The following is an 11,793-nucleotide window of genomic DNA, read 5'->3' as shown; positions in this document are numbered from 1 at the left end:
TCCCTGCCCATGGCCGGGGGGTTGGAACTAGATGATCTTCAAATGTGCCTTCCAGCCCAAACTATCCTCTAATTCTATGAATTTACACAGGAAAACACATAGCTTATGGCACAGAATAGTTTATCTACCAATTGATGTAACATATTAAAAATATTTTCTAATCTATTTAATAGATGATTTAGTGGACTATTTCATGTGAGTACACAGGCTAAGAAGGTAATAGGGATGAGAATGTCTCACTGTAGAATGTAAATATATGTACAGATTCTGAGAGAATTTTCTCAGAGGAGAAGCTTGGAAATTACTTCAAAAACACTGAAGGAGAACAAAAATAAAACAAACTATTTGTGAGTCCTTTTGTTTACTTTTTTTCTTTCTTTCTTTTCGTATTTTAGTACATACTGATGATATGTACTAAAATATCGACCGGTCAGAGTGAGTCCAGAGGAGGCCACAAAGATGATCAGGAGGCTGGGGCACCCCTCCTACGAAGGAAGGCTGAGAGAGTTGGGCTTGTTCAACCTGGAGAAGAGAAGGCTCCAGGGAGACCTTATTGCAGCCTTCCAGTACCTGAAGGGGCTACAAGGAAGCTGGGGGGGACTTTTTACAAGGGCCTGTAGTGACAGGACAAGGGGTAACGGGTTTAAACTGAAAGCAGGGAGGATTAGATAAGATATCAGGAACAAGTTCTTCCTGGAGAGGGTGGTGAGGCACTGGAACAGGTTGCCCAGAGAAGCTGTGGATGCCCCCTACCTGGCCCTCTTCAAAGCCAGGCTGGATGAGGCTTTGAGCAACCTGGTCTAGCGGAAGGTGTCCCTGCCCATGGCAGGGGGGTTGGAACTAGATGGTCTTTAAGGTCCCTTCCAACCCAAACCGCTCTCTGATTCTATGGCCGCTGTAATGAGATAGACCAAAAATACTGACTATTACACACAACAAGTAGAGAACAATCTTGGTACCTGCATGTTTGATTTACAAGCTATTTTGCATTTTCTTGCATTCCAACATTCATCCTTCATTGTTTGCATTATTTAACTGCTTTATTTGTTTACATTACTGTAAGATTCTGACAATATTTAATCAGGATAAAATAATCATTATCTGTCCAATTTTTCCAGCTGAAACATTCAAGATAACCACTTAAACGTATTAATTACCAGATTTGAACAAATACCAGTTTTTAAGATAGAACATGCTACATAAGTGTTATTCTTACAATAATGCACTTTTTAGGGGGAAAAAAAAAAAAAAGGATAATATTACCCCTACCTGTCAGGTATGTTTGTTCATGCAACTCTGTGATGCTTAATAACTCTGCCTTCTGTTGTTGACAGCTTTTTCTTGCCTGGTGCCATTTCAGAGCTGCCTCAGAGTTTATCTGGTACTGGACATTTGTTAAAGGATCTGTATTCCACAACAAATCAATACTATTAACTGTAGGGAGAAAAAGAAATGCTGTAACTGGTCATGAAGATGGAACCAGACAAAATATAGAATAAATTGCATAGCAAAAATACACAAAACCTAGACACTCCTATAGACAAGTGGTTTGAAAGCAGTTCAGAGGCTCTCTAACCTGTTAGTAAACCAGGGCAGAGCTAAACCATGACAGCCGTGTTGGACAGTACATAGGTAATGAAACAAGGTCCCCATTTTCTCTGGTGTAACAAGTCTGCTGTTTAAGGTAGAAGATGAGCAGCTAAAGGCACGCTAAAAGCGTTTTTTACTGTGGAGAAGACTAAAAACTTCCAGACTCACACTAGCTAAGATATATACCAAGCTGACCACTCTTTTGAGATAAGAAACCCCAATTTTTTTGCTAATTTTGGGTACTATGTAAAGTTGCTATGGATTTTCTTACTGTATTAAAGGTAATTAGACCCAAGCACTGAATGCAAAACTTACATTATCAGCATCCATCTCATACTTTCCTGCAATTCCCAATTTGTCTTATGCATTTATCTGACATAACATCATGCTTTCTTCTCTGCCACATGACCTGACTGCGATCTCCTTGAATACCTGAGCTTGTCACGTTTAAGCAATGCCAAACCAGGTAAAACATCATTCAGCAGGGCCCAGCTTTAGAAGTGGCCCCAGAAGGTATCACACTGCTGCAGTCTCCTGTCTCATCTTGAGGGAATCTCCACAACAAGCAAAAGAGAAGAGTGTGATCTTGCTCTGCCAAAAATGGAACCTACAACAGGAGGCCCCAACACTAAGCTAAATATTACATAAAGAGATTAAAGTTGCATGACAAAAGCAGAATATGGCAGGGGTCACTGAATGTCTGCTGACGATAGGAAAATTACTTAAATTCCTGAAGCCTGCATCAGAGTTTCTCAAGTTGCAAGCTGTGAAAGATTTGAGAAAGAGGTCTTTTCCTTTTCTGAATTCAGAGAGCTCAGAAAACTTAAATGTGCAAATAAGGGGAAAACAGTTCAATAAACAAAACTCAAGACAAAGGATGATGCATGCTACATGTCAGCAGGTCAGCAACCAGCTCCACTTTTTCCTGTATTAAATCTGATAGCCTATAGATAATATAATGTGCCTCTTTTAAAAATATCCTTATTTTTAAAAAATCAAATACAGCCTACTGTAATAATGATATTTGTCTAAAAATGGGAACTTTCATCCCATTACATTATCCACAAATCAACTTCTGTCCAAAATATTTTATGACTATCAGAAGGCAAAATTTCTTTGCTACACTATGTACTACTACAAGACCATAAATTCCTGTGCACAAGCACAAGGCTGGGATAAAATGGAGATTGGAAAAATAGTAAAAATCTATAATTCAGTAAAGAAAACTGGCTCTGACTTGACAGAAAGGGATTTGTACAATTATTACAGAGGAAGAGGTTAACTAGTCTCAAGTATTTATCCACATTTCCACCTCACTCCCTCAGTCTCATAATTTATAGCTGACTTGCATATGGTGCTCTCCTGTAGAACTTTGGTCTTTCATGACAATAAAGTTCATTTCTGAACAATGGAAAATTTGTTTTCACAGTATCTGAGTTCTATGAGGTCAAATGCCTTCACAGAGCAGGATTTTGGAAAATCTATATGCTATTGTTTAAAGCTTGGTATCCCCAGAGAAACCAGAAGATGAATCACTTTGCTGGAATGATATATTTTAGCATCTAAACTTAATTAATGTTAAACCACACTTGTCCTTAGTACATAACCGGAAAAAGAATTTAAAAACTGAACTTTATTCCTACACAGATGAACTCAGCAGGCAGTTTTTGTATATGCTGAAATTAGTAAAAAGCTTTAAAGCAAAGCAAAACAGATCAAAAATGTATTGAATTTCACCTTGACAGACAAGTTCAAACTTACAGGAAAGGCACAAAGTCCTGACCACTGCAGACATTGATGACATTTATAATTTTTAAAATGTCAACACAATTACCATATCAAAATGCAGTATTTCTCCTGAATTAGGAAATGGAAGAAACTTGAGAGATTTTCCTTTCAAAATTGCAAGCTGGAATCTGGCCTCTGACTAACTGTAACAATAAAGTGCTCTTGTTTGTTTAGTTACCCATCCAAAGCAAGGTGGAGTCTCAGTACATCCTTGTAAATTGCATTAACAGAATCGTGGCAAACAAAAACTGAATATAAATCTTGTTAGTCTACAAAATAACTGCCATTGTTTCCTCTCCAAGTATACTGTAGGGAACAAATCTCACAATAAAGACATAGCAGTCTATGTGAATTTATAATACAGTATATAAAGACATAATGCTGTCAATAGTAAAAAAGAGTCTAAATTACACTAAACTTTCTTCACATGCTTATCTTCAACTTAGATATCTTCTGAAGTGCTCCTCTCTTTCCTAGATAAATCTGTGAGGTCCAAAGTCAGGTTACAAGTTCCAGATAAATCAGAAGAAACAACACAATTAACCCCACATAACTTAGTAGACCGATTCACCAAGCATTTTGAACCTGACATAAAACCGCAACGAAAAACCCTTAATTGAAACACCAGCATGAGGAAAAAGCCTGTCATAAAAAATAAATGAAGTATTTTTGAATGAATACAAGGATGTAGATTTGCCCAATAATTAGCACACCAGGCTAAGACTATTCACATATTTCCTCATTCTCTGTACTTTTTGTTTCATTCCTAGTCAGCTGCAAGCTTTATGCATCACTTATAAGGGTTTCTAAATTCTTCACAGAAATTCTCTTACATCTGTCAAGAAAAAAAGAGGCCTTAATGGGCTTCTGCCCACTAGAATACAGCTATAGGCACACCTTATGGTCTTTCACTGTGCAACCTGTTTTCTTTCCCAACACCTACTTTTGTATTGCAGTGCAACACACAGCTCAAAAAGACACAGTGTAACCTGGAAATACTGGTTCTAGCCTACTAAAAGTTGTCTGATGTGGCAGCACTTCTGTTTCTTCCTTTGGGATTTAAGTTTCTATTCTAAGTATCAAACATCACTTCTTAAAAAGGCCAATGAAGGGTCGTACTCACAATTATGTTACCTCCACAGGTCAAATTTCTACACCTCTACTGAGTATAACAACTGTGGTAAGTATACCCTTATACACTCTTCATTTTGGAAAAATGCTCCCAATGAAAAAGTGACTGGTTCATTCACAATAATTTCACTGTATGTCCGTCCAGGCCCCAGTAGGAATAGCTGCAATAGTTTGCATCACATATCTTCATATCAGGACCTTTGGTCCCTCTCTCACAGAGTGCATTCCTCTTTCATCGGACTGACTAAAACTTCTGCTACCACAGCCTGTCTCTCATCAAAATATATGACCCAAACTTGAATATTTTATAACCCGTACTGAAGAATCAGGAAGGAAACATGCAGGCAATCAGCATAAAGCAGCCTTTCCCAAAAACAATCACAGCCATCTGAATGGATTTCCTTGAATTATGCCAAAGAATTAAACAAAATTTTAATGATACACCCTATTTGCTATACTCAAAGACAGGTAGACTTCCTAAATTGATCTTGCATGTGCTGTATTAATGAGACTGATACTCCCAACATGTTTTATTACTCTGAAAATAATACTGGCAGAAGAAAAAAAAAAAAAAGAAAAGGCAATTTTTATTTGTCTGAAATAATGAATGCAACATTCCTGGAAATCAGGCAGGGACACTGATATTTCATCATCAAACCACTTAAGATCAACCCAAATTGTTTCCATCACATCAAAGGAAAGACATATTTTTCTCCTTAGCTCTGACTGCGGTCATCTGGGACTATAGAGCAAAACAAAATAATAAAGAAGAAAGGAGGGAGAAGTGCTACCTCTCTCAGCATGACTGAAGGAGTAGCTTGCAGACAAAATGCTTAGTATGTATTTTACAGAAGTTCAAAGACATTTTATTCAAATTTAAAACAATTCAAATACATACAGACATATTACTCCAACTTACTTATAGTAAGACCAACAATTCTAAATTAAGTTCTGTGTATTCATAATACTACAGCTGAAACTTAACTACACTCAAACCAGGGGATTTAGAATACAAATACTTCTCATTGATTTTAAATACAGAACTGGAACGTAGCACACAGTTTGGGATATCCCAGGATCTAATAAAAAGTTATGTAAGCTCTTTCACATTTAGAAGGCAAATCATTCTACAATGTAGTCTTATTTTTCAATTAAGGTATATTTTAGCTTCCAATTCTGCTGCAAAAATTTGTACATGGCCTTTTGCATAGACTAATGTAACATCTTTACATCTAATTAACTTCCTAATTAAGTAATGGTACAATTACAGTTTCCAGCTTATGATTAACAAACTTTGACCTGGATGTAGTTGGTTGATTTTTTTTTAATGCTGATCCCAGTATCTGCATATTTAAGTAGTTCCTGAAAGGATAGCAGGCTGAATGGAGATAGAAAAATGCACCATTTCAAACTGTATTCTGTACAGTAAAGCACATAAGGACACCAGTATTTCCAGGCAGCTGAATGACAGAACAGAAGAATCATAAACATACAAAACTTACATTTCAATGGGCAAAATCCATACTTCTTGTCAACATCGAAGTCTGAAGTGGTTCCACACCAGAACCAGCCATCTGATCTGCCAACATCTGTGCAGTCAGCATACCATCTATCACCAAACTTAAAAGGGAATACACAAGGTGCTCCATTGGAATTTCCTTTCACTGTGTAGGTATCTAAGGAGACACAACAATTTAAAAATGTATAAGCAGTAATAAGCACGGGATATATATCAGTTCAGCTTTACAATCATATTATACCATATCATAGCAAGCAGAGCTTGCTAGCTTAGTATACAAACTGAATTAGGAATGGGAAATTGATTATTTTACTCTCTAGGTCTAAGCTGATACTCATGTCCACAGTGAAACAAATTTTTATTGCTTAAGGAGACCACTGACCAGAACTGATGAGTGAGCCAAGACAAGTACATTCCCATGCTAAATTTTGCATGCGTAACAATCAAAAGTGTAAAATCCACACTGTTAAACAATTTTCTTTTTAAAGACAAACAACTGCTGACTTTTCTGTCAATAACACAACCAATTGCTGACCATTTTGGACAGGGAAGAGCATGTATATATAAACCTAAAAGATAAATACAACAGAGTGACTCCAATATACTCTGCCCACATTAAATTTCCATTGGCATCTAAAGATGATTTTTGTTTCATCAGAAACCTGACTCGATGAAACTTGTCAAAGCAACTAAAGCAGTTTTCTGTGTGTGCACATACAGTGTACGTGCATTGATGGGAGGACATAGAGGGGAGCACTGCTTGGCAGGGATTGCTAGAGAGGTGACATACCAAGGTCACTGTCTCACAGAGCTGCTAGAAAACAGAGGGAGGAATGGCAGGCCATCGCTCTGTATCCCCCCTGACTCCTTTCACATAATTTGCTTTGCTAGGGTTCTTTTATTCTGGCTGTAGACCAAGAACTAGTACTGTAACCAGCCATTGTGTAAAACACAGAAAATGCATCCATATCTCCTTCTGTGACCATTCCTGTTTATGAAAGAATACTAAATGGGAAGCCAAATGTGTTCCTAGATATTTATCATAAATATGTGGCATACATATTTTTTTCAAATCTAAGTATTCAAAATATATTATTTCTTTGACTAACACTCCAGCAGCAACTCCGAGACTCACTTCAAACACCTAGGAAAGCACTTTCAATATACTGGAGCTGAAAATATCAGGAGTTAATTAAATCCTTAGAGCAAAATTAGTATTTGCTCCACAAGGAAAAAAACCCATTATCAACAGGCTATATACTTACACTACGTCTTTCTGCACACATGTGAATAGTAAAAGATATCATTAACTGTTGTCTAATAGTTATACACATGTTCTGAATAACCATAAATTTTTTACCCTCTCCAAATTAGTAACTACCATGCATGGTTAATTATCTATCAGAACTTTGACAGCTTTGACAAAAAAGCAAAATGAACCCCCCAAAAAACATAAAACACACACTTAAGTATTGCTGACTTCACTAGAAGTCACACTCACTGATCATTAACGAGATGAAGGAAATGATCCTACATTTCTAAATATTTTAATTAGATATACATAGAAATGAGTTTGAAATACAGAAATTAATTTACAGAACTTTACCTTCATAGCCTCGAGAACACAGATCGTCTGTGGTTCCGTAGACCTTCCACCTACTCCATAAACCAGATCCCTTGTACAGCATAATATTCCTTTCCTGTCTGTTTCCATAGTTGAAAAACAGATCTTCCCCTTGGATTGCAAAGAGAGTCTCATTTCTGCATTCCCATCGCTGAAGTTCACTAGCCTTGTCACAAGGATACAGAGTGATCGGAACCCAGTCTTTCTTCGAAGGCACTCCCAAGCACAATTTGAATGCTACGCTCATAAGTTGGTGATCTGAGACCCACCTGAATTTTTGTGACTCATTTTCTTGAACGCAAGGAGCAGTAGTCACTGAATTAGAACTTTGAGCCAGTACACAGCGCTTGTGATCTTCATTGTATATTAAAAAGATGCTAGTGTCTGTAAGAAAAAAAACCACTGGAATCATTTGGTTTGAAGTAATCTTACCTATTATCTAAATGAAATATGAATCTGGACACTACTCTTGGGGTTAAAATCTCATCATCTGTTCAGCAAGAGAAGGTGCATTACTCCCGTAGTCTACACCTGCTGAAGTGACTGTAGAACGCATGTAGTTCAGATGTGAGGACTTTTCAACTACTTTGTGTCAGTGAAAGCATCTACACTCAAAAGTGCAAGGCAGCAGAGATGCAGATTTAGTGTCTCCTGTAGCAGGGGTTAAAAGAAGGCGTTAAACTGAAGAGAAAAAACACACTCATGGTATTATTCCAGGCTGCACCCATGGGAGATACTGTAACAAGGGAGATGATTGCGCACTGTATGCTGCAGATCCTGACACTGAGCGCTTGATTCTGGCTCCCAGATGTGAGGAGATGACAAGAGACACTAAGTTCTTCAGGCTGTTTCCCCATGGTGGGGAATTCTGTTCCCATAAGCTCTGCTAGAATCCTTAAAGTCTTAACTGAGGGGAAGTTTTAAGCTACTTCGAAGGCTAGAACAGCATATTCATTTTTCACTCAACTGCAATAATCAGTGATTTCTTTCTCCTTTCCTACATTCCTCCATTATGAACGAAATAACCGACAACAATGGGATTTGCCATCATCAGGTATGCCTCTTCATGACTTACAAAACTCCATGAGGCTCTTCATTGCTCCCAAAGTTGTTCCTCTCTTAGTAAATAGTGCTTCACAGCGTGCATTTTTGGGTATTCAAGGTTTATTTCAAAACTGTAACTACCAGAAAAGTTTTCAGCATCTCTTACACTTGGCTGTACTATGGAGTGCAACATTTTTGAGCTGGTCTTGCCCAAACACTGAGATCCTCTTACACATTTTAGCACAGTAACTGAGTAGTTCTCTCTGATACTGGATCATACAATGTAACAGGATGCGCAAGGTCTTAAAACTGTATTTAAACTGGGCTAAAAGCTAAGAAAGGGAAATGCTAATTTATGTGGCTCTGGGGATTGAAGCTAATTGAAACATTATTTATTTTAGTGTATGATTACCAAATTAAACAAATTATATAATGGAGAACTACTTAAGGGGAAAACAGGTTAACCACAAAAATTTTTCCCTTCTCTGCTGAGGCTCCCATGTGGAAATGATCAGAGTTTTCTGCAGAAGAACAACCTGGGAGCAAATAACCTCTCAGAGAACGAGCTGACCTACACTTATCTCATCCATGGTTGAGTTTCCTTCTCCTGTCCTTTGGTTTCCACCTCACTGGGAAGTGGTGTAAAACTGATGAGCAGTGGAGGCAGAAATTGTTGCCTTTTGCCAATCTGTTTTACTCACAGACAATACAAGGAAATGTATAATTATCACTGCTGGTGATAACTTTTTTTTATTCTGCCTTTCTACTAGCATTTAGGACAATGTTATTGTAAACTGATATATGCAATGCTTGCAACTCTCCTTTTCCTGAAATCTTATTTAAAGTTTCTGGGTAAAAGACATGTCAGACATTTTCGCATGTGTGGAAAACACTGCCTGATCTTTCAAACTTGTATTAGTAAATACACTAAATTTGCATCTGTGGGCTAAAATAACATTCCTTATTTTATGGAGCTTATGGTGTTAGAGGATGAAAAAATGAAAAAAAATGTACCCCAAATTTAAAAGCCTGGATTGCTGCACCCAAGCCTGAAAAAGTGAGGAGTTTTGGCTTCATAAACAAGGTTATAAACCTGAACAAAGAAGTCTGGCCAGTGGGGGGGGAGGGGGGGGGGGAAGAAAAAAAAAAAATCTTTGTCCCTCTGCTGTTCTGAGTACACCTTTACAAAGCAAACGCAACACGGCTGCTTATACAAGGACCTCAGCACACGCAGGGCTCTGGCAGGGAATAATACCTAGGTAAGCAGCTAAAGGGCCAACACAGCCAAGCAGGCATTGAAAACAAATTGGCACCAGAACAGGAGGGCAGAGCAGGAGGCAGCAGGATGCAGGAGCAGCTGTGGCTGAGACTGTAGTTGCAGGATTTCCTCCCCCTCAGTTGCTCCTGTCCATGACCATATAGCAGATTCTAGCATGGTCCTGCCTTGCTGTAGTTTATAGCTTTATTTCTGTGTTTGTTCTGCCTGCTTGGACATGAAAGGGGATTCCTGTAGACCATTTCCAAGTTATTAGACAGTCTAGAAGAATTCAAAACAAGCCAGGTTTCTACAGCTTTCTAAGCTTTGTAGCTCATCTCTGTAAACATTTGATACTGCTCCTGTCGACGTGATGAGTTGTATCTGTAAAATGGGCTGAGCAGAATTACTCATATAACCATTAACTGTATTTCACTGTTTTGTAGCAACATTTGTTATACAGCTCCCATAACAGGGTACCATTCTTCACTACAGATGAGCTGTGGGTAGTACACTTAAAGGTCTACCACAGTATGATCACAAGTACCACAGTCTTGGTACTTCAAATGACATCCATTTCTAACAGAGTAATCCATATTTTGAAACTCATTCCTGGAAGAACGTTCTTTGAAATGTATAGGAACCAGCTTCTTTTCCCTCAGCATCTTTTCCCTCAAATGTCCCAAGTAGATCCTAATAGAATTTTTCACACAGGCTTTCATTTTTCTTCTCCCAGCATACTGTGACTATTTGCTTCTCTCTCACCCCAGCTTATATCTGAAGAATTGTGCCAAGTACAGTAAAATCTCACTGGCTAAGTATCTTTTCCACAACAGAGATTTCCAGTATGCCCAGGTAGCTTTACACTCTGCAGCATTTGCAAACTATCACAGATTATGCAAGTGTAAATCAAGAAGTAACTCGTGAAGCCAGTGAAAAGCTACCAGCATTAAACACTAATTGAGAGTACCAGGAGAGCACACCAAAAGCCAGAAGCGAGAGAGGGGAGCAATCAAGCAGCAAGCAGGTAGAGTGACGGTCTTCTCCAAGTACTCTCGCTTACCAGATGGCCTACAGCGATTGCTGCTAATTACACAAAGCAAGAAAGGTTACAAGGCACTGTTAGGAAGTTTTGCTTCAGTAGACCTCAAACTGGAGGGCGGAGGATACTGAGAGGCTTTTGGGAAGGGCATGTGCATAACTTTCACTGAAAAATAGCTGTGCACTGGAAATGACTGTAATTCTCTGAGCGAGCAGGTGCAAGCTCCAGGTTTCATCAAGAAACACAGCTTTCACCTGTTTTCACAGCTCGACTCCATGCCAACATCTCAGTTACCTTAACATGCCCGCACTCTCAGTTACCTTAACATGCCCGCACAAAAGCCATCTGCCAAAAGCAGGTCCCCAGGCTGATCAAAGACAAGAGGTCTGGGGGAAAGGGGCTGATCGAAGACCAGGGGACTGGGGGAAAGGCAGAGCCCCCACACCAGGCCCTTCTGCCAACCTTGCCAGTGAGAAGGTATCCCAGGGAAAGCTGGGTGATGGTGTTAAACTGACCAGAGACTGAGTCATGGTGGGGGAAACTGAGGCAGCGACAGCTCCATTTGGCACCCACGACACCACAGGAACCCAAAATACTGCCACGTTGGGCACCTCAGGGTGCAGCTGAGGATGGGGTGGCAGTTGGGGCTGGCAGCTGAGGGAGGGCTCCAGGGGTCCCCTGTGTCCCTTCCTTAGCCACCCACCCTGCCACATCGAGGAACCCCCATCAAGCAGCCCCGAGGGGGTTAAAATGGCCGCGGGCTTCACCTGCTCCTTCCTCCCCCCGACACAACACCCGCA

General features: G+C 39.3%; 1 protein-coding gene across 1 annotated transcript in view; it reads right to left on the bottom strand.

Moving 5' to 3' along the window:
* MRC1 (mannose receptor, C type 1) overlaps window positions 1–11,793 on the bottom strand; it is a 59,299-nt gene that overhangs the window by 47,348 nt on the left and 158 nt on the right. The window contains exons 2-4 of the mRNA XM_010153456.1: window positions 7,635–8,036; window positions 6,012–6,185; window positions 1,270–1,434 (exon numbers count right to left, since the gene is read on the bottom strand). Coding sequence (XP_010151758.1) covers window positions 1,270–1,434; window positions 6,012–6,185; window positions 7,635–8,036 — 741 coding nt within the window. The remainder of the gene's footprint in view (window positions 1–1,269; window positions 1,435–6,011; window positions 6,186–7,634; window positions 8,037–11,793) is intronic.

The sequence above is a fragment of the Eurypyga helias genome, unplaced genomic scaffold, assembly GCF_000690775.1.
Source record: "Eurypyga helias isolate BGI_N326 unplaced genomic scaffold, ASM69077v1 scaffold5046, whole genome shotgun sequence".
Taxonomy (NCBI): domain Eukaryota; kingdom Metazoa; phylum Chordata; class Aves; order Eurypygiformes; family Eurypygidae; genus Eurypyga; species Eurypyga helias.
The sequence above is the reverse complement of the archived record's forward strand: the minus strand, read 5'-3'. Positions and strand labels throughout refer to the sequence as shown.